The following is a 22,231-nucleotide window of genomic DNA, read 5'->3' as shown; positions in this document are numbered from 1 at the left end:
ATGCAGTTGATGATTAATGATTAGCAGTAATTAAAAAAGGGTGCAGTAAATTACAATCAACATTCAGGTAGACTAAAAATAAATAGTTAATTATTAAAATATTTAAAAAAAAAAAACAAAAAAATTGTTGACTTTCGCCAGTCCTAGGCTGAATGTGCAACCAACAACTTACAAGCCTCACACTCCATGTCTTTTCCCTCTTTAGTATTACGACGCAATTTAAGACTACGTCGTTTGAATGATCCAGTATTTCCGGCAGTACCGCGTCGTAGTAAGAATGGCCTACCACTTGGTGTTGCTGAAACACGTTTCTTGTCGGCATTACGACTGATCATCGCGTCATTAATGAGCTGCTGTTGTTGGGTCATGGTATCGTCAGGCTGTATTGTGACAGTTGATTTACTGCTACCCTCCGATTCGTTGTCAGGCTCGTGAAGGACAAAGCTGATTTTTCGCTCTGATCGAAAGTCGAGGGCGATTGAGTCAGATGGTTGATGATATATATTGGTGATGGGATTAGCGTAACTCCACGAGCCTCTTTCGATCAACTCCCTCAACTCACCAGCAGTCTCACGATCGCCTGCTATCGACTGCAGACTTTGGGCAGACGTCTGGGAATGACCCATCGACGACAGTGCCATGCTCCATCGACGATTAGCTTCTCGGCTGTACATCCTTTCCCACGGGGCTGGACGCTCTTTTGTTGACAATCGCGATGACTTTGGCAAAGTCTGATAGGTTTCGCGTAGAAATGCCGTGATTTCGAGGAGCAGGATACACGCGACCATGCGCAGGGCTACTGGACACTGCGACCCATACGAATTTATGCTTGCTGAAAAATAATCATATGATTTAATATAACAATCAACAATTAACACACATATTATAAATACCTTCATCAAGAAAGTCTTCTTCTTCGTCTTCAATCACCAGATCCCGTTGCTTTGACTCGTCGGCAACCAAGGCTATGATCTGATCAACATTCTGCTTGTCTTCGTTCATAAATTCTTCGAGTCTCGAGCTTATTGCCTCTGCCCACTGATAAAACAGTTTACCAGCAGCGCGTTGGAGAACGTGCGTGCGTCTTAACCCACTGGGAGCATTCCTGGTGCTCATTGCGATAGACGGCCGGAAGATCGGAAGGTTTATTTTCATCCAAGTCGGCCAGTGACCTTTGTTGCATTGATGGACCAAGTGCGCACACTCCAGCAGCAGAGACGCTCGCGCTACAACTGGCGCATAAGGCTGAAATGTTTCATTTTTTTTATTTTTTCAAATAGACATGGCTTTGATAGATATCTAAAAATAAATTATATACCAGATCAAGAATAGCTGCTATTAAATGATGATCAGGTACTGAACCAGGTTGACAAGTTTCTAGTAAAAATGAAAACCGTTTCATTCCTTCAAAGACAGCTTCACATGGTACCAATCGTCTTTCCTTCAAAACAACAAACTCTGATTCCCTCGACGCGTCTCCCATATCCATTGAATTTCTTCTACTGAAATCTGATCAACAAATCAATTAATCATTTAATCAAATCATGAGTAATCAACAACTCAATTAAACTTACAATTATGTGGAGCTTCTTCAAGACTTTCATTTTTTTTTCCTTTACCAAATCCTATTTTATTAAGTTTATTTTCCATACGACGTTTTGCACGTTGTAGTGTCTGTCCAACACTGCAATTAAATTTATAAATTAAAACTGATCAAAATCACACGCAAAAAAATGAATTATAAAAATTAATGATTGATAACTTCAAATTTAGAATGTAGTCACAATTTAATATCATTTTAAAAAGTAATTTCGTGGTTTTATAGAATAAATTATAATAATCTTAATTTAAATATTGAAATTTACAGTTTATATGTAAATAAATCATGTTACAAGTAATAGAAATAACTGTGTGGTATATAAAAAAATTAAATTATAATAATTTAACGTTTCAACATTCGTTGTTTGGAACATTAAAGTTTGTAGTAAAAAAGTAAAAAAACATTCAGTATGGCAAATAAAATTTTCAATGTCGAGCAATTGATTTTATCTACATTGTTATATAATTATTACTTTCTTCAATTATAGAAAGTATATCTTAAACGCGTCAGTTTTTATAGTTTGAAACAATAAAACTTTACTTGTGTTTGTGGGCTTCCAATGTGTGTGAAAGAATTAACCTAAAGTATTTCCATATAACAATTTTGTTCAATTCTTGAGCAAGTCTGCTCTCAAGATCTATAAGTGCTAGTGTCTTTTTCTATGTATGTGTCTTGCTGCAGATACTTGTGACCAGATTTAAATTGCAAGCCTAGTGCAAGCCTTACACAAGAAAGTCGTGCCAGATTATAACTCAATTCTGGAGGAAGACTATAGTTGAAAATAGTTGCGCATGGGTTGCTCAAGGCTCAAGATTGACCTTGAGCCTTGAGCAGATCTTGAGCAGGCTATGCGTAAGTACCTACTGATGTAAGTTATACTGGTGCAAGAAATACGTCAGATACTTTTTCATTGCAACGCGTTCAAGACATCTTTAATATTCTTGCGTACGATACCATGAGTAAGACATGCACAAATCTTGACATAGGTTTCATGATACACGATCTTGCGAAAGACACATACGTAGAAAAAGACACTAGCAGCTAGGGGTCTTGCTCAAGATAGTTACTCCAGAATCTTGCTCAAACACGTATTACTAGAGTATATGTAAATAAATCATGTCATAAGTAATAGAAAGTACTATTTAGTCGATAAAAAAATGAAATTATAATAATTTAACGTTTCAGCTTCAACATTTGTTGTTTGGAACATTAAAGTTTATAGTCAAAAGAGCAATAGATTTTATATACAAAGTTATATAATTATTACTGTCTTCAAATTATAGAAAGTATATCTCAAGCGCGTCAGTTTTTATAGTTTGCAACAATCAAATTTTACTTGTGTTTGTGCCCGGCTCAAAAAATCCGATAGATTCTTATAGCTGTATGTATAAGGCCCTATACTCAACTGTAGCACTTCTCATAGAACTCATTCATTCTTATAAAATCTCTATGGGAATTTATGAGAATCTATTGGATTCTATGAGATTTTCTAAACAGGGTGGGCTTCCAATGTATGTGAAAGAATTAACCTAAAGTATTACTAATCCGACTATACCTACATGGCAAGATGACGTATTTATCATTTCAAACAATAAAATTTACAGACCAAGAGTGACTATTTTTTTTCATATCAATTCATATCAATATATTTTAGAGAATCACTCTTATAGTTTTTCGCTTTCAATATCATATTATTTTTTAATTACCTTTTTTTGATGCGGGTTAATTGTTCGAATAATAAAAATGAATGAAAATCCGAATAAAATTTATTATTCATTTTTTTGCGTGCAGGGAATCATGTGGAAAATGAATACTTACCCGCGACCTGGTCTGGTAACGCGATAATGCCCGCGATGGAAGCTTGACTGTCTGATAAAGTTGCCTTCGCTGGGCGACTCGCTGCTGTCATGGCTATCAGTCGAATCAGTCCTTCCATATTCGCGTCTGCACCAGTTAACGATCCCCCCAAACTGGAATCTGGTAGACTTGCGGTTCTTTCTATTGACGCAGGTCTCGCCGATTCCTAAATTACGCTCGCTCTGACGTGGCGTCAACAGATGCTTCTTGCGCAGGTTCCCTAAAGGACTCTGACTTACTTTAACGTTTTCTTCACTCAGCTCCGTCTCTAATAAGCTCTGTAGCTTTATTTGCAAATAGTAATCATCAATAATTTAATCCTGATAAAAGAATTTGAATAAATAAAAATATTTACCGCGCCTGTAGAGGAGGTACTGCGTTTTTTAAACGCCTTTCTCGTTCCTCGATCGTCAATATAATGACAGTCAGCTAGATCGTCATCGAACTCTGACTGATGAATATGACGAATCACGCGGGTGGTTATGATACTAGAGTTACAACGTTTGTTTGGTTTGTCCGAGGAATCTAAAATTCCACTGAGAGCAACACGTCGGAAAACGCCTCCGTGATTTTCCTTAACGTAAGTTATAAATTGTTTTATATCACAGTAAATAGAAATATTTTCTTGGGACTTAAACTCGCGGGAACTAGAAACGAATCGAGTTACAAGAGATTTGAAAATACAACCAAGTATTTTGCTTTCGATTGTACGCGATGCGTATTTGAGACCACCGTAAGATGCAGTCGCTGAGGCTGCTGTTGCAGAAGCTAGAGCAGATGCTGTTGCTGCTACTGATGCTGTATTATTTGAAAGGATTCCACTTCCCAGACCGAAATTATTCGAGTAACTGGTTTGATTCGCCGTTTCTGGTGATTTGTTGACGTTTCTCTTTTGATCTGGTTCAAGTTTTGGTAAATAACGATAATTTAGTGAACGTGGATTACTTTAAGGAAATACTTACTGAGAGGTGACAATAGTGAGCTGGGTTCCACGCAAAAGCCCACGTAGGAGTGAAACAGCTCAAGAATATCTGGGATAGGCTGGTTTGAGATCATCGATCGTAGAGTACGGGAAAACTGTCTCGAGCTTGCCTGGAAGAGCTTGCTCAGCATAGTAGAGACTTGGGAACGACAAAAGTCCGCTTGAGGTCCCCGGATTCCATCCGCGCACCCGTGGGGACAGCCCAGATGCTTTATCACGCGGAAGACGCAATTCAGCATTAGCGCATGGGCATTCCAATTCCGGCCTTCAAGATCATTGCGAGGATCTTGATCATTTACTGGAGAATCGTGCTTGCGTTCAGGTTTCTCATTGACATCTTGACCTGATCCTGGATCAATTATTTTACTTAAATTTATATAAAATTGTATAATTAATTTTAGTTACCGGCATTGCTCGCTTCTTCTTCAAGGCACTCTTTCAAAACTCCCATCTCCATTAGCAATTCCACTAGGTTCAAAATACTCTCACAAACTCGCGGAGTGCAGTAAGTACCGTCTCTCAAGGCCACCGAATGCACAGCCTGAACAAAAGTAATTTTAATTGATCGGTTTCAAAGTTTTTAACCTCAAAATTAAAATTTTTATCTCGGCCGGTAATTTTTCAGTCGATAACTTAAATACGGAAAAAACCAAATAGTACTGGTTACTGTTCTGCGTAGTAATCGACGAACAATATAGGGAAAAATACATTTTAACATGATTCAAATTAGAACAGGGGTCAGTCATAATTTAACACGTACTATTACTTTTTGAACAGTAACCAGTGCTGTGCTACACATTACATTAAACACATGACTGGTTACTGTCAAAATAGTCGTCATTAACATCCAGAACAGTACTCAGTCCTATTCTGACATGAACGGTTACTAAATTCAAATGTGTCTTTACTATTCTTGACAGTAGAAGTCTATAATTCAAATCTGTATAGATTATTAAAATTTCTCAGATTATTATTCATGTATAGATCATTCTCAAAACTTTTTTGTTAGTTTATCACATAGGTTAATTTTAATTAACATACGATTCATTAAAAAAATTCTATATAAGCAATATTTTTGGTTCTTCTTAATACAGTGAAAAAATTATCCATCATGAATAATTTTATCATATTAAAAAATTATCAGATATTGAAATTTATTAATGATGATTTTATGAAAACGTTTAATTATACACGGAAAAAACAATATACTAGTGGCTACTCTCTGGATAGTACTGAGTGCTATCTCAGACAGCAATGGATACAGTCTAGATAGCATACAGTACTGTCTGAAATTTTTTTTTACAGAAAGTACTCAGTACTATCCCAGAGAGTTGCCACTACTATATTGTTTTTTCCGTGTAGCTATGAATTACAGACTTCTACTTTCAAGAATAGTAAAGATACATATGAATTTAGTAATCGTTCATGTCGGAATAGGACTGAGTTCTGTTCTGGATGTTAATGGCGACTATTTTGACAATAACCAGTCATATGTTTCATATACTGTGTAGCACAGCACTGGTTGCTGTTCAAAAAGTAACTAAAGTTCTAATATGAATCAGTCATGTTAAAATGAATTTTTCCCTATATTGTTCGACGATTACTGCGCAGAACAGTAACCAGTACTATCTAGTTTTTCCGTGATGCAGATTTGATAATTTACCTTCAAAACGATTTGATAATCAATATCGCCTTCCTTAGTGATATAATACGCAGATCCAGGGGCTTCGGGAATGTCATCGCCCAAGTATGTGATATTTGAATCAGTTTGAGATCGGGTCAAACTTGGCTTGCGTTCTGAGCTCAATCTACTCCCGTGGATGCTTATCGAGTCCAGCTGGCTGTCTATTGAACCCTAAAAGATTAACGAAATAAACACAATTCTTTTAAAATTTCACAGAAAACAATACCTGGCGTTTTAAATAATCAGGCGACGGAGTTGGCGTATGTTCTGTGACAGTAATTATCGGATTGGGCGCTGCGCAAGATTGGCTGTAAAATCTGCTTTGCTTCCTCTCAACTTTTGTGTCTCCAGTGTATCTATTTCAAATTACGCAATAATTAAACTCAAAATTTTACCTTTCATTTAAATATTAAAGTTTAAAATAAATTTATTTTTAGTTCATGCTCTCTAGGCTTTTGTAAAATTTTAATTTATCAATTGTCTAGTTCCTAATGATTTGACTGGTGTATTCATGCGCTACCAAATATTGATAAAAATACAAAAAGAGCAGAAAAAATAAAATTAACAAGGTTTTAAAGATTTAAAATAAGGAATAGCGGAAAATTCTTTTAGGTTAATGACTTACCCACCAGCAGTGAGCTCGTTAATCAAGCAGCTGAGTTTTATTCAAGAAGGGAAGCAAAGAGAATAGAAAAAGATACATACGGAAAGAATAGACATTTATATATATGTATATATTTAATTTATTAAACACTTAATTAAACTAGCTTACTTTAATCGTAACTATTGTAATTAATTATCAAATTTAATCTCAACTAGTTTTTGCGTCTAGAGAAACTTGAGAATTTACGAAAAGAATTTTTTTTTTTACTTTTAACAAAAATAAATTACCTTAAACTCGGCATGCTTTTGCCTTTGATTAAATTTGACGGGTAAAGCATCTGGTCAATGTCCCGGGCGTCAAAAATTCTTGAAGACGTTGAAGTTGGTCTCGTCAAATGATCGTCGCCTGTATCGAGACTTCGATGGCATTCTAGGTCCTTAAAAGAATTTACTTTATTTTATAATTAATAGCACAAGTTTTATTTATTTATTTTTTTTTTTTTTTACATATTAATGAATTATTAACTTTTTCTAATTCATGTTTAGATTCATCGTGTCCAATTTTCTCTAAATTTTTCTCCGACTTGGATAGTAATTTAGTTTCAACAAAAGCCTTCAAGTCAGCCATCTTCATCCGCTTCTTTGTTTTCTCACTTGCACGTCTAACATGGCTGCCCTCTTCGTTAATTTTGTTGGTAGTGTTGTAAGGCAGATCGGCGATCGTTGCCAAGTCTGACATCGTTGAAGGCTCCCGGGCATCCGCAGGCATATCGATGACTTCTTTGTCTTCTTTCTTTTTGCTTTCGGGACTTTGGTAAATAGATACCTCGATTTTAGGTATTGGCAATGAATTGCTTCGTCTTCGGGGCATTTGTTGCATCGACGTTTCTTCATTTATCTTTTGTAGTCTTAAAATTTAAATTACTTATTACGTATGAAGATAAGTGTCTAATTACAGATTAACTACTTACCGGTTGTATAAAAATTGTAGGGCCCAATAGATTCCTTCCTCTTGCCACTGAGAAATAAAAAGACATCTCAGAACCGCGACGTCCATAAAAGTCGCCGCGCGAATGTCAACCGTGGCTCCTGAGGCGCGGGTCGATTGGTTTTCATTTTGATCAGTTTGAACATTTTCTTCGGTTGGAGGTTCAGGTTTTTGTTTGGCACTTTCTTGATTATTTTTTTCATTTTTTTCAGCTTTCGTTTTACTTTTAATCCTAGAAAAAAAATTTTTATTACAAGATTAGTTTTCACTTGTCGCTATAAAAATTAAATTTTGACACTTACCCAAATTGTAAAGTTGTAAGTGTTTTTTCATCAGATCTATCGTATCCTACTCGTTCGATGGTCAGCGTTGACTCAAGAGATTTACTGGAGCGACCCATCGCTACGTGAAGAATACTCGCCTCGGCCTGAATATTTAAAATTGATTTTTGTGTTATCTTATAAACAAATATTTAAAATTTATATCATTTAAATATAATTGCTTACTGAAAATATTGTAAAAACTTTTTTAACTCCGTCTCCGTTTTTATCGTTATCAGGAAAAGGCATCCGATATATTACCTGTAAATCAATGTTTCAAAATGACTATCATAAATACATTCTTCAGTCAATTGCCTCTCCAATGAGTACCCACATCAATATACTTCAATAGAAAAATTTTTTTTATTCTCGGAGAAGTAAAAAATTATTATTTTCAAAATATATCGATCAGAGTACTCATTTGAAAAGAAATTTTGTGCTCGATACCAAACTACCAATTTTTTTACCAAAAAATTTTTTTCGTAAATTTAAAAATTTTTAAAATTAACAAAAAAATTTTTTGTTAACAAATAATAAATAGCGTTGTGTTAATGATTTAAGGTAGTAGTCTGGTAACTCGAATTGAAAAAATCGAAAAAATTTTTTTTGTAATTCGAAAGTGCAATATATTAAGCATATACTGTGAAAATTTCAAACTGAAATTCGAAATAGGAACAGAGTTACAACGAGTTTTCGAGAACGTCTCATAGTTGCGCGCCGAAGATTACTGAAACTTTAAACGCGTTTATCTCGGAACAACGTTTTTACGGTCGGCCCGGGTCCTAACTTTTTTTCTATTCAACCTATTGGTCTCAAACTTAAACCCGATGAAAAAAGATTTTATACAATTGTATAGAATTATTTATCAATTATATATAGACTATATATAATTGGATAGAAAAAATGGCCCGATCCAATTGTATACAATTTGTATAGAAATTGTATACAATTCTATACAAATTGTATATAATTCTATATAATTATATACAATTCTATATATTGCAATTATATAGAATTGTATATAATTTGTATAAAATTGTCTATAATTATATAGACTTGTATACAATTTGTATAGAATTGTATACAATTTCTATACAGTTGTATACAATTGGATCGGGCCATTTTTTGTATATAATTTTATACAATTGTATAAAATCTTTTTTCATCGGGAACTGGTTATTCTACACACTTGTAGTTCTCATCAAAACTAGGATTTATGTTTTTCACCCCTAACTTCCCATAATATAACCCTTTTCATGCGACAAAAAGATGACTTTTTTTTTCAAAGCCCGCCATTTTGTTCTTTTTTAATAAAATTTAATAATTCTACTACCTGCGAGAATGGCATGTCTATAGATTAAGACTAATCAAGAATTTATAATTTTAAATGTCCTCAAGAGTCAATATCACCGGGGTCATCCATGCGCTTTTTTCGCAACTTCAAGCGATACTAATAATAATAAATTATTTAATTTCTTAAAAAAAATTTTTTCTGTTAACTTAAGATGTAAATAAAAACATATTAAAATTGCAAAACGTTTCGTTAGTTCCTTCTAAAAAAAAAGGCCCTTAAAAAAAGCATGAAAAACGACGCGAGTTACTAGACTACTACCCTAATTTCCTCTGAAACGAGTACCCACATCAATATATTTCTTACATTTTCGTCTTCATTACTTGAACTTTCTTCAGGTATAGTTTCCGGAAATACTGTATCTTTTGGCGACGAAACCCAGTTATTCTAAAAGAATTTATAAATTAATCCTCAGCCAATTGAAATCATTAATATAAATAACGAATTACTTCATCATCTTGTTTACTAGTCGGCAAATTTTGTTCTGAAAAACACATACTGATAGTCTGACTCGGTGGACTGTCATCTTCATCATTCTTTTTACCTAAAAAAACCCAAAAATAAAATAATCAAATCCTTTAATTCACTTCAATAAATATCTTTCTAAAATAAATTACGTGAGCCAAAAAAAATATCTGTCGACTGCTTTCCTAATCTCGAAGACTTCCACCACAAAGATCTCGGCTTAGGTCTGCAGTGCGCAGTAAAACATGAGTTCTCTGGATGTCGATATTCATTCATCGGTTCCCAAATTTTAACTCCATTTTCAAGCCGCAAGTTGCTTTTGAAGTCAATATCTTTCAAATGGTTGCTCAGCGGAGCAAACAAGTACACAAATAACTGTACAAATAATATATTTATCACCTCAACTTCTTTCTCTCAAAATAATTTAAATAAAATACGTACAGTAATTGTTGGTATGGAGTAAAGATAATAAAATGGATTATTTTGCATCCCGAGTTCTGAATCTGTTTCCGCACATTCTTCAGCGGCGTCAAGTAAAAACCAGTGAAGAATATACAATAGCGTTGTTTCTATTGGTCCGATATTTTGTAAATCTTTTCTGTAAAAAGAAAGTAATGAATTAATTGAATAGAACTTTGGAAAAAAATGAATTTATTGATAGGAAATTAAATAAAATTACTTGTTGTAAAGTAAATTAGCTGCTGAATGCAATACGTATGGTAATGCTGTCTGTATTAAACGCCATCGTGGTACAGTATTTAATATTTCAATTAATGATGGCGTTAATTCATTGTGGAGACTTTGAACGAGTACTTTTTCAAAAGACTGAAAATTTATTATTTTTAAATCAAGTTTAGGCGGCAATTTGGCTTGAAATTTTCATATAAAGTCTCTAGTTTAAAATTTTAGCGGTTTTCAGTGAAAAAAACTATGGGTCAAAAAGTTATAGGGATAGTAGTCAAAAATTTTTTTGTGGCAGATTTCTAGCTGTGGAATTTGAACAAAATTTTTTTTTTAACGAGTTATGGAAATTTAAAGTTAGAGTCGGTATTTTCACTTTTATTAGAGATAAAATTATATCAATATTTAACAAAATTATATTTACCGTACTGGCTTCTTTCATTTCCTGAGTACCAAATAAAGTTAATTAGTGCACTATAATTATGATAAAATTTAATTAAAATTAAAATAACTCACGTGATGCCCGGGCGCATTTTGGCAGAACTGAAAAAAAAATAATAATAAATCAAGATTATTAACTTTTTCTAAATATCAAAGTAGCATTTAACGCTCCGATGACTTTAAACACGAAAGTTAAAAACTTACCGTACATGATGCCTCGTGTAATTTTCCGAGCTTCGCTCTGGTAAATGGTCTATCAAAATTATTATTATTATTATTTAAGAGAAAAATATCGAATTAAAATAAATAAGTACTCAGCGAAGAAATGAGATATAAAAAAAAAAAATTACCTCAATTGACGCCAAAGATAAAGTTGAACTGGGATGGGCAGAGCCTGTTCCATTAGTCCGTTATCGAAAGATCTTCGCTTATCCATGATTTATTTTTTATAAATTGTGTGATGGCATTAATGTAATTACAAGTGTCGTAGTAATAGTAATTTTTAACAATTTTATTTTTAAAAACGCAGACTTTCACTTGAGTGGTGAGGAAAATTTTCGAATTTGGTTTCAAGACTTGAGATGAGTTGGAAAAAGAGAAATGGAGACGCGTGAAGGAGTCAGGAGTATAAAAATTAATAGGAAGAATCACGTGTGATACTCGGCCTACTGGCACAGTTTTGTACAGTGGGGCGAGAAGGCGAGGGTGAGAGAGAAATGCCACGGGACTGCAAGCTGGTGAGTCCCTCGAAGGGATCTGTCGACAACGATGGAGTCGGGAAGAGAAAATGAGGACTGCGCTTGCGGAGGAAACCCGAGTGTTTTTCCAGGGGACAATCGGTAATGCGCCGCCGTTAATCGATCTCGGGTGAGTCTGCTCTCTGGACCACCCTTATGATTCTCTGCGTGCGCAATTTATTATCTACCTTTTGGGTCAATGGAAAAATGTTATTTAGTCAGACATGCTTTTTTTTTTATAATAGGAATTAGTATTCAAATTCATTCAATTTATTCAATTTCCTGTAGAATGAGTACCCACATGACTATATTTTAATTTTTAAAATTTTTTCGTAGATTAAAATTTTTTTTTCATAATGAGAAAAAGAAAAAAAATTATGAATTAATTATTTTTAAAAATAAATAAAATACCCAAGTAACACACAGACAACTTTAAGATGTCTTTTAAAAGGATAAGACAAATTTTTCTTGTCTCAAAGTCATCTATTTTGGTATAAATAAGATAATAAGACATGCGGATGTTGGTTCTAGGAGACATAGAAAATTTATGTTGTTTTTCCTGTCTTAAAGAAATGTCAGTTAAAAAATCGTTTAGATGACTTATTTTACCACTATTTGTAATTTACTTTTTGTCGTCAATTGTGTCGAGTCTTTTAAGCAGATATTTTTTCGGCGACATAAATTTCTGATAGTTCCGTCAAAATGTTGGTGTCTTATCACACGGAAAAAAATGAACTATATAAATTGAGAATGACGAGTAATATAATGATAAAGTGATCAGTAAAGACCATCATTATAAATAGTAATTTTTTCATTTATGACCAAAACGTGAATAATTACAGGATAAGTATGAAAATTTATTGTCTGTGCAAGAAAATTTACTATTTGAACTTTAAAAATCGTAACTGATACTTAGAAAATTGACGACACGTATTATAAAATTTATTATTTGAAATGTTAAAATTTCCTATATTGACACCCGGGTTCCGGGTTATAATTTCAAACATTAATTTTTAAAGTTGATTTTTTTCCATGCAATATTCAAAAAACAGACTAAAACCTGATATCTTATATATGTCACAAATGCAAGTGTGCTACTTGGGATAGAATGTTTTTGTTTAAGTTGAAATATAACTTAACAATTAATTTTTTTTTTTTTTTAAATGACTAGCTTCACGTGACAACAAACTGTCATGACTAAAATTTTCATTAACAAGCAATGTCCGAAAATTCTGATTCTCTTGCCAAAGATTTAATCGCATCAATAATGATAAATGTCAATAATTCAATATCATGTCAAGGTAATTTATTTATTTAAAAGTAATAACAATAATAATCTTATCTATTTGATATTAAATTTAAAGGTAATATTTTTTCAGAACAAGAAACGGAAAAATTGACTGGCAGCAATTCCAACACGAGTATCTCTGAAATATTACAAAAAGTCGCAGAACTAGCAGAAGGACTCTGCAATGATCTCCAGGGTGTCCAAATAGGCGACTACGTCGTCTCCATGAATAAATCCCCGCTGGAAATCCAAGTTAAGCAGGCCATTGAGAACTATAAAGACGGAAAAGAGGTTAAAGTTTTAATCAAAGGCCAGGGGGATGGTGTGGAAAATATTCCATTGCCTGGAGAAGTCGTTCCCTTAACTCCAGTAACTCCAGTGACTCCAGAAGGTTTAAACGCAGAACCAAATGTAATTGAAAATGATCTGAGTACTTTGAAGAGAAAGAAAAATTTATCTCTCGCTCGAAGAATTTGGAGAATTTTACGTTTTACTTTTAATCGACGTAAAAATTAATTATTTATTTATTTAAATTAATTATGTATTTAAATGTTTGGTTTAAATAAAAATAAATTATTAATATTAATCGATTATTTTTTCATGTGTCGCTTATTCCCGGAGATAAAACAAGTTCAATGGATGCAATAAAAATCAATCATCAATTTAAAAGTCGCCGTGTCGCAACTCAACTCGGTCATCGGCCGTCTTAGCGCATCTTGTTTCGTTTTTTTTTAATTTTCGTGAAAAAAAAAAATGAATTTTTCCGTCAAAAATTCTTGAAAAAAAGAAAAATGTCTGACTGAAAATTGATATGATTTTTTTTTTCAATTTTTATTTTAAATAATTACATGAAAAACAAGAGTACCTCAGCATGGAGATTAAAAATAACAATACGATGTATTATTTAGACAAAAAATGTTATTTAGTATTTAACGACTAACAAAAGCCTTGGCAACATCATCATCGTCGTCGTCGTCGTCGTCGTCATAATTTAATATCTCTCTTCCTCCTTTACTCACTACACACACTAGACTAAAAATAGTAAACTGCTGAATCAGGGTACGCGGTTGCATCTAGACAACTTAACTGGGTATCGTAAATAGATTTACTAGTTTTTATTTACCGGAAGTTAAACTGTTAACTTGTTGCATTAAATATCATGAAGAATAATATATAGATCGAATTGGAGTCTGATTAAAGTTAAGTTTTGGTAACTGGTTAAATAAATAATAGACGTAATATATAGTTTTATTGTAATTTGTAATCCCGGCGGGACGTGATCTGGCAACCCTGACACTAAAATAAAACCGAAACCATTTATCGTAGCAAGATGGTGAGTTCACAGATGAGAACGAAGGTCCTCGGGCTGTTTTTGGAACACAACGTTGCCAGTAAAGAAAAGTTAACTTGTCTTCTTAACTTCTCCTCCTCCTACGGCTTATTCTTGCCCACAAGATCCAGATCCAGATCCACATCCACACGATTCTCGGGTGTCGAATACTCTCGCCGAGGACGCCCTCTGTTGCGTTAAAATTAATCTGTCTGGTACCAAAAGCTCGCATTTCTGGTTCTTACTCCGTTCAGTCAACGTCCAGAAGCCGACACATTTCTTACAGCAATGGTGAGCTTTTTTTTTTTTTTAATTATTCATTTAAAAATTTTTTTTTTGAGTTCAAAATATTTTTTTGTTCATATAATTTTTAATTATTTGAATTTATTATTTTTCAGGCGAATCTTAGTCCCAGAGAGGTCGAAAGTGAGTAAATTGTGGATTACCTTACACTTGTTACGTCAACGATAATATAAAAAAAAAAAAAAATCGTGATGAGTGAAAAAAAAAAAAAAATTTTAACTTGAGGGATTTCTTTTGGGTTTTTCAAAAAAATAATTTCAAAAATAGTTTTCACTATAATTTTAGTAGTGAGTGATTGTGACGGAAATCATTTTTTAAATTTTGAATTTAAAAAAAAAAAAAAATTTCATCTTTTTGATAAAAAAATTTTCTTTCAAAATGTTTTTTAAAAGGGTAAAATTAAATTTTTATAAAAGTGATGTGTTTTTTTTTTTATAAATATTAAAATTTCAAAATTTTTACAAGTAAACAAATTTTGAAATTTTATTTTAAAAAAATTTTGAATAATTAATCGAGTAAAAAAATTGTTTCGAATATTTCGAGTAAAAAAAGAAAAAAAAAAGATCTTGCGTAACTATTGTTGGGATTCCAAAAGTGATCGTTGCCGTTGGTGTCAAAAATAGTATTGGTAGTGTGTTCTTATATGGCTAGGATCACGAGGTAGGGGTAATCTGACCCAGTATACAATATACAACTTAAACTAAAACAGGGATATGGAAGTTAGAGAAGACACATCGATTGTGGTGGGAGTCAAAATTTCCTCAAGTCAAAAATAGATCTGATACATACAGATGCATGTATATATATATACCTATATATTTTGGTATCAGTTATACAAACACACTAAAAATGCCCTCCTATGGGTATCCGAGCTGATATAAATAAGAGAATAAAATAAAATGATTTATTTATTATTTATTTTTGAATTTATTAGGAGCCGAATTCTGTTTCTCGATCTACGATGCCGATGGTACCAACGTAATTGACGCAGTCGATCTTGGAAACGTATTACGAGCACTTAATCTAAACCCCACGAACATGACAATCGAAAAAATGGGAGGCACCACCAAGAGAGGAGAGAAGACATTAACGATCGAAGAATTTTTACCAATTTTCGAGCAATTGAAAAACGACAAAGATCAGGGAACATACGAAGACTTTCTCGAGTGTTTAAAATTATACGACAAACAGGAAAACGGTACCATGCTTGCCGCTGAACTTTCAAATATGCTTGTAACTGTTGGTAAGTTTTAAATAAACGTATAGTAAATTATAAATTACTAATCATCAATTTACTTGACAAGGTGAAAAATTGGAAGACGCTCAAGTAGAAGAAATTTTATCCGAAACTATGGATCCCGAAGACGAAGATGGATTTATTCCTTATGCACGTAAGTATTATTACTATTATTATTTATTGTTATTTAAATAAAGTATTAGATAATTCAGTATAATTGTAATAATTAAAAAAAACCCTAGCACGTACCCGTAAATGTTAAAATGATGTAAGCCCCCAGTGTAGGAAAAGAAAGTAGAAAAATAAGTAGTTAGTCCCGTTTGTTATCCCGAATTGTTAATTTTTTACAGCTATGCTCAAGAAAATGATGGTCTTACTGTAGGGGTTTTTGGCGTCTATATAAAAAAATATTATCGTGAGTAATCCCTTTCCGACCGTTCCTTGTATTTTATCTGCTTCATTAAAACCTTTATTTTCTTATTAAAAATCTTTTACTATTTTTTTATAATATAAAAATGTTCATTTTTTATTTTATCTGACCATATAAGTCAGTATATGACATATATATCAGATTTATATAAATTGTAATTTTTTAATGCTTTTAAATTTCAATATTTTTGTCATAAGATCAAAAATTACTCATGTATGATCATATATGGTAAAGATGACTCATATATATGTATAAAATTAAATAAACATGGTATTATATATATTTTATAAACAATTACCTCTGATCATATATGGTCATTTTTAGACACATATCATCGTATTTGGTTACATATGACTATATATAAAAAAAATTGACTAAACATAGAAACATATATTGTACATATAAATACCTTTGATCACATATAGTAATATGTGGTCATATAAGATCATTTATATGCTAAATTTAATTTTAAATAGAAAATTATATAAAAATAAAAATGAATGAACATTTTATCAATGATTTTATGAGCTTTTTACTATCCTATATTCAATTTATAGGACAGGTTTCAGAGTTGCAGAGATACTGAGAATCGATAATCAGTTTAAGCAGACACGATTGTCAATTACTAAAAAAAACACCAAAAAAATTCACCTTTGTTGTCTTTTCTATCTGACTTTGATCTGTTTCTGCTGTGGCTTGACAATGTCTCACTCAAATATCACACGAAGGCTTTTTTTTTACTGTGCTTTAAAAACTTTTATTATTTTATTTTTACAAAGAGGTGGAAACGATCTATAACTATTATCGAAACCTCTTGCCAGTCGTTAATTTATGCTAATTCTTGTTTATTATTATTTATTTCAGCTTTTCTTCGTCGATTGTGCGATCGAGCAGCTGCTGAAGAAGAAGCCGAATAAATTTATTTAAATATTTTGGTAATAAAAATAAATAATAATGAGCAAGTTAACATCAATCGGCGGCCGTCATCACCAACATTTTAAATAATAAATTATTTATTAATAATAATAATAATAATAATAATAATAATAATAATAATAATAATAATAATAATAATAATAATAATAATAATAATAATAATAATAATATTTATAATAATGATAATTATAACAAAAAAAAAAACATTAACAATCATCATAATCATATTTTAAAAAATATTTTTGGTTCCTCGTCTCATAAATATTTTCATCAACAAATTTCATTTTAAAACAACAAAAAAAAATTCATGGGAAAAATACTCAGCGCCGTTATTTTATTTAATTTACTCAATGTTGATTAGCGAAAAAATAAAAAAATTGTAAAAAAAAAAAAAAAATTGTCTACGTCTTTCAAATAATAATAAAATTACATAAAAATAATAATTGTTATTTTTTGAATATTTAATAAACAACACAACATTGTACTGGAATAAATAAAATAACTTATTTTACTTACAATCTGTTATTTAAATTAAATAAAATAAGTGATTACGTTAACACGTAAGCTCAACAAAATTTTAACTATAATTTGTTAATATTTTCTTTTACCCTTTTTATTTTAATTTTAATTTAATATACACTTAATAGTAAATAAATTTAAAATAAATATGTTATGAATACTTGAGATGACGTCACTGCAGCTTCGGTGATGCTCGGATTCACTCGGATGCACGGGTGTGGGTTGAATTTTATCCGGGACCCGGCAGTTGATGAATTGGTTTCAAACGCGACGAAACTATCGCGCGAGTTGTCTCGTATTTATAATTAATAATTAAGTTAGTAAATTTATTGGAGTGTTTTAAATTGCAATAAATTTATTTATTTTAAAAGTGAGTGTTTTAAACTACCTTGTGAATTTTTGGTTTTTATTATTTTTTCAATATGACTGACGTCCAAGTCAAAGGTGAAGAGATAAATAGATTACAGAATTCATCACGAGCAGGTAATTTTAATTAAATATTTTACTCTAGATCTAAATCTATATATAAATATCAAACACGCGATAAAACTGAGTACAGAACACGTTTTTGTAAAAAAATAATTTTTGGTTTAATGATTTGTTTGGATTTTTTCGCGCAAGCGCTCAAATTCCCATATGACAAACACTTGCCATGAAAATAAAAATAAAAAATAAATAAAACAGGTACAAGGCGTCGGAGATTTTTGAATTGGTAATTGTAGAGATAAACTAGTTAGACAAGTGATTCAAACAGGTTGGTAACAAATGTTAAGGTTGTAAACAACCTGATACTTCCGATTCAAAATCTGTTTCCGCGGAGTTGAGAAAATACTGAGATCCACGGTCATGAGCCTCAATAACGGGGCCATGAGAATATTCTCACTTGGTTACATTTGCATTCAATTAATCTAAGATTACAATCACCCAATAATCATCATTTCAACCTGTTTAATATTTTGTCTTAAGAATAAACAATAAAATTGTGTATTCTTTTAATGACATTCATTTCAAACGATGTCGCGGCTTAAACAATGAGTTTATCAATAAAAACATAATTAAATATTTTTTAGGAAATTAAATTTTATATAAAAAAATACCTTGGTTAAATTATCAATCATTAGTTAATCTAAAAGATCTACTTTTATAAAATTAAAAAACTCATATGTTTAAAACTAATAATTTTATGATTAATTTTCTACATACTTTTTTTGTAGGAAATTAATTTTTCTACAAAAAGTCCTGAGTAAAGTAAGCGTAGAACTGGTGGTTTAAAAGATAGCCGAGGTTTAATAGAAATAAATGCGGATTTCTCGAGAATATTCAATTAAATCGGCGAAAGTTATTTAAATAACAAGACTCCTTAAATGCTTTAATTATTTGATGGTGACATGGTGAGTCATAGAATTTATTTCGCCTATTACACTCAAGTGTTATAGAGTAGACATGTGTGCAGAGAAACATTGTTGTAAATTGCGATCTATATATCGAAGACCATAAAGGGACACTCGATACGCTCGAGTACTCTGATGAGTTTAACGGAAGTGGAAAAACTTCTTAAGAAGAATTTCAACTCAAGTATAAGAACAAGAGCAAGAATAAGAGTAAATTGAAAATTGTAGGCGTTAAATTATTTAGGCAATTACTTAATCGTTAGACAATTTAACGTAGACTTGCACGCGACACAAATATATATAGACAATAGACTCGTGAGGGTGACAACCGATGCTTATGAGATTGATTGATTTGAATTAATCACGAAGGTCGCGTGACCTAACTCTCATCCGTTTCTCACATCCTAGAATCTAAAGCCTACATATTATAATTTACCCTCAGAAAAAGTCGCAAAATAATTAGAGCTTTTTTTTTTTTTTATTAAAATAGTAAAAAAAATTTTTTAAATTATTGTGCCCACACGTAACTCATTAATCTTAATTATGCTAGTGAGTTATTTCCTCAGTTTAATCTCAAATCTGTCTAGTGTAATTGGTTAGATCATTGCCCTAACTTTGTATTTTAAGACAATACTAATATTTATCACTTTTGCTAATAGACCTATGACCTTTTTTTGTTACGAGTCTTGCTAATACTGTCTGTTTCTACTTAACGAGTCACGTGGTTATATTTTATTTCACATCAACTAGTCCATTTTTTTTTTTAACAAGAAATTTCTAATTATTAAATTACTATTATTGTTAATTACAAACATTTTGTTCTTATAAATTAAATTAAAATTTTAAATTAACAAAAAAAAAAAGACATTTCTATTAACCAGACGTTTATTTAACCCTGAGACATTTTTATTACCAAACAATAAATAATTGTAAATAAATAAACCGATATATTTGAAAAAATGAAACAATAAATTAACTCAATATCCAGCTATCATTCAACCCAATTAAATAGTTTATTTTTAATCCTCCTCGTTCTCTTTCTCCTCAAAAAAACTAATTCAACTTGTTAAAATTATCGACCAAACTCTTTCAGCAAAATACTTTACATACATATATGATATATATATATATATATATGTCTTGGTTTGTTTAAACTTGGATAGGAGACAAAATAATAAATGTCCGCAATACCAAGTACAAGTTCATCGACCACATTTAATATTTATGAGAATATTTTAAAATTTATATAAAATATCCAATCATAGACTTTACTCAGATTTTTACCTTTAGTAATTTAATAATAAATTGCTACCGTATAATGATTATGCAATAGTGTCTTTTTCGAACCGCTGACCTGACTCAACTATTCGCGGCCTTGACGACTCTATTACTAGAAGTATGTTTTAAAATTATTGTTCCTTTTTTTAACTATCTCGCGATATCACTTAATATCGCTCGCAGAGCCAGTAATTAACTAGAACAAGTAATTATCGACTCGTATGACTTTAACGATTTAATCGATAACAAACTGCTGTACGAAGAAAAAATAAATCTTTTTTTTTTTTTTTAATTCAATGGCTGTAATAAATATTTATGGATTAATTATTAGTTGTAGATGTAACAAGTTGTTATGTCGCCGCACAGATAGTCTAGTCGGAAGGCGGCATAATAATAATAATAATAATAATAATAAACTCAACGACAGATGATGTCATACATTTAAGCATGAGGATTTATATTGTCGTGGATGTATATACTTATACAATAGTTGTATATTCGCATTAAATAATATTTTTTAAGGAGCGTCAGATAAATTATCTCGAAAAATAATCATTTATCATTTGTTTATCTAAATTATATATTTGATGTGCCTGAGTAAATATTATAGTTATATATATACATATTGAACGGAAGCTAATGGATTACGAGTTGTTTATTTGTAAAGAGAAGAACTGAATGTCTTGTAAATAAAAAGCAAGGTGCGTTTGAGAGGGCAGGCATAAAGGGTAGACGTATATAACAGGGGTTGGTAGACGTTAAATCGATAGTTTGCTACTCACGCGCAGCATCCAGCGAGAGAATTATTTTTTACGGCGGTCATTGATTTTGAGTATTTAAATAGAACGTTTCTCAAATGGCTGTCGTTGATGAAATATTAAGAAAAGACAAGAAAAGGGAAACTGATGGATGCATGGTAAATTTATCCAGGATATTTTTTTGTGGAGAATTACACAATAAAAAAGGATTCGTCAAAATCAACACATATCATGTGTAAAACAAACATTTTACACTTATTTATATGTTATTTTATTATTTTAACCCTAGAACTACTAATCGGGGTAAATATTTACCCCACGGGATTTTCGCTCGTAAAATCGTTCTAAAAGCAGTAATCTGACTTTTAGGCACATGAATTTTATCGTTTTTTCATGTCAAAGAGAATTGTAAAGAGCAAATTCAATTATATCGAGATTTAGTTGATTAAAAATCGATTTAAATAGTTAAAAGTGCTGAAAAACAGTTAAACCGTCATTTAACAAACAAAAATTTATAACTATTTTTCTAAACAACCGATTTTCAAATTTCAAACGGGATTTCAAAGAGGACATATAAGGTTTTGAGGAAAAAAATACCATCATGATGTTTCGCCAAAAAAGTCTATTTATTTGGGACTTCGAAAATCCCTAACTTCAAAAAAATCAAAAATAACATGTTGTAAGTGTAAAAAAAGTTACACACGTGTATATTAAAAATAAAAATTTTTTAAGAATTCTTTCGTAATAGTCGACATTATTTTAAACATATTTTGTGTGTTGATTTGACAGTAACATAGAAAAGTGTTACTTTCGTATAAAATAACATTTTTGTGTGTTAAAAAATCAATCGATTGCGACAGTTCAAACAAGATAAATACTGTGCGTTAAATTGACACACAAAAGTGTTAAAAATTCAACACTCAGAATTTTAACACACGCTTTTTTTTGCAGTTTGACGATTCGTTTTTTACTGTGTAAATTTCCTAGATAAGTAAGTCATGTAAGAATGATATTTCCGGGAATACGTACAAAAAATGATATTTTTTGTACGA

At 31.4% G+C, this 22,231-nt stretch overlaps 3 protein-coding genes across 30 annotated transcripts in view; 2 read left to right on the top strand and 1 right to left on the bottom strand.

Annotated features, from left to right (window-relative positions):
- The window catches only part of LOC130671831 (protein unc-80 homolog), a 28,083-nt gene extending 16,260 nt beyond the window's left edge, over nt 1-11,823 (bottom strand). For 7 of the 27 annotated variants that reach the window (XM_057475941.1, XM_057475957.1, XM_057475996.1 and 4 more), the window contains exons 1-25: nt 11,323-11,815; nt 11,177-11,225; nt 11,048-11,074; nt 10,956-10,976; nt 10,530-10,675; nt 10,292-10,448; nt 10,003-10,225; nt 9,835-9,929; nt 9,692-9,772; nt 8,221-8,295; nt 8,017-8,141; nt 7,698-7,946; nt 7,253-7,634; nt 7,015-7,163; nt 6,749-6,778; nt 6,350-6,479; nt 6,103-6,294; nt 4,845-4,980; nt 4,420-4,788; nt 3,813-4,354; nt 3,419-3,741; nt 1,575-1,684; nt 1,319-1,509; nt 894-1,245; nt 173-832 (exon numbers count right to left, since the gene is read on the bottom strand). In XM_057475941.1, coding sequence (XP_057331924.1) covers nt 173-832; nt 894-1,245; nt 1,319-1,509; nt 1,575-1,684; nt 3,419-3,741; nt 3,813-4,354; nt 4,420-4,788; nt 4,845-4,980; nt 6,103-6,294; nt 6,350-6,479; nt 6,749-6,778; nt 7,015-7,163; nt 7,253-7,634; nt 7,698-7,946; nt 8,017-8,141; nt 8,221-8,295; nt 9,692-9,772; nt 9,835-9,929; nt 10,003-10,225; nt 10,292-10,448; nt 10,530-10,675; nt 10,956-10,976; nt 11,048-11,074; nt 11,177-11,225; nt 11,323-11,408 — 4,900 coding nt within the window. In that variant the 5' untranslated portion in view covers nt 11,409-11,815. Of the gene's footprint in view, nt 1-172; nt 833-893; nt 1,246-1,318; nt 1,510-1,574; nt 1,685-3,418; nt 3,742-3,812; nt 4,355-4,419; nt 4,789-4,844; nt 4,981-6,102; nt 6,295-6,349; nt 6,480-6,748; nt 6,779-7,014; nt 7,164-7,252; nt 7,635-7,697; nt 7,947-8,016; nt 8,142-8,220; nt 8,296-9,674; nt 9,773-9,834; nt 9,930-10,002; nt 10,226-10,291; nt 10,449-10,529; nt 10,676-10,955; nt 10,977-11,047; nt 11,075-11,176; nt 11,226-11,322 lie in introns of those variants that run through there. The other 20 variants (XM_057476052.1, XM_057476058.1, XM_057476068.1 and 17 more) reach the window with 9 other exon arrangements.
- A 119-nt stretch (nt 11,824-11,942) lies between these two features.
- Nucleotides 11,943-13,513, top strand: LOC130663400 (uncharacterized). Its single transcript, XM_057462599.1, has 3 exons — nt 11,943-12,002; nt 12,881-13,010; nt 13,089-13,513. Exons 2-3 carry the CDS (start codon nt 12,929-12,931, stop codon nt 13,511-13,513), a joined length of 507 nt encoding a protein of 168 aa, XP_057318582.1. The 5' UTR covers nt 11,943-12,002; nt 12,881-12,928.
- A 945-nt stretch (nt 13,514-14,458) lies between these two features.
- Nucleotides 14,459-17,820, top strand: LOC130672001 (myosin light chain 1). 2 transcript variants are annotated; one of them, XM_057476192.1, is made up of 6 exons: nt 14,465-14,618; nt 14,726-14,753; nt 15,565-15,873; nt 15,935-16,021; nt 16,218-16,282; nt 17,162-17,820. In XM_057476192.1, exons 1-5 carry the CDS (start codon nt 14,616-14,618, stop codon nt 16,247-16,249), a joined length of 459 nt encoding a protein of 152 aa, XP_057332175.1. In that variant the 5' UTR covers nt 14,465-14,615; the 3' UTR covers nt 16,250-16,282; nt 17,162-17,820. The 2 variants fall into 2 exon arrangements, with proteins under 2 accessions (XP_057332167.1, XP_057332175.1); XM_057476184.1 differs by lacking the exon at nt 16,218-16,282 and having other exon boundaries at nt 14,459-14,618.
- Nucleotides 17,821-22,231: the final 4,411 nt, after the last annotated feature.

The sequence above is a fragment of the Microplitis mediator genome, chromosome 1 (genome assembly GCF_029852145.1).
Source record: "Microplitis mediator isolate UGA2020A chromosome 1, iyMicMedi2.1, whole genome shotgun sequence".
Classification (NCBI taxonomy): domain Eukaryota; kingdom Metazoa; phylum Arthropoda; class Insecta; order Hymenoptera; family Braconidae; genus Microplitis; species Microplitis mediator.
The sequence above is the reverse complement of the archived record's forward strand: the minus strand, read 5'-3'. Positions and strand labels throughout refer to the sequence as shown.

Excerpts from the sequence above, each read along its gene's own strand:
- LOC130672001 (XM_057476184.1), top strand. Across the intron at positions 14,754-15,564 it reads TAGTCCCAGAGAGGTCGAAA|GAGCCGAATTCTGTTTCTCG; the intron begins GTGAGTAAATTG and ends TGAATTTATTAG. Across the intron at positions 16,022-17,161 it reads TGGATTTATTCCTTATGCAC|CTTTTCTTCGTCGATTGTGC; the intron begins GTAAGTATTATT and ends TATTTATTTCAG.
- LOC130663400 (XM_057462599.1), top strand. The coding sequence starts at position 12,929 with ATGTCCGAAAATTCTGATTCTCTTGCCAAAGATTTAATCGCATCAATA. Across the intron at positions 13,011-13,088 it reads TAATTCAATATCATGTCAAG|AACAAGAAACGGAAAAATTG; the intron begins GTAATTTATTTA and ends ATATTTTTTCAG.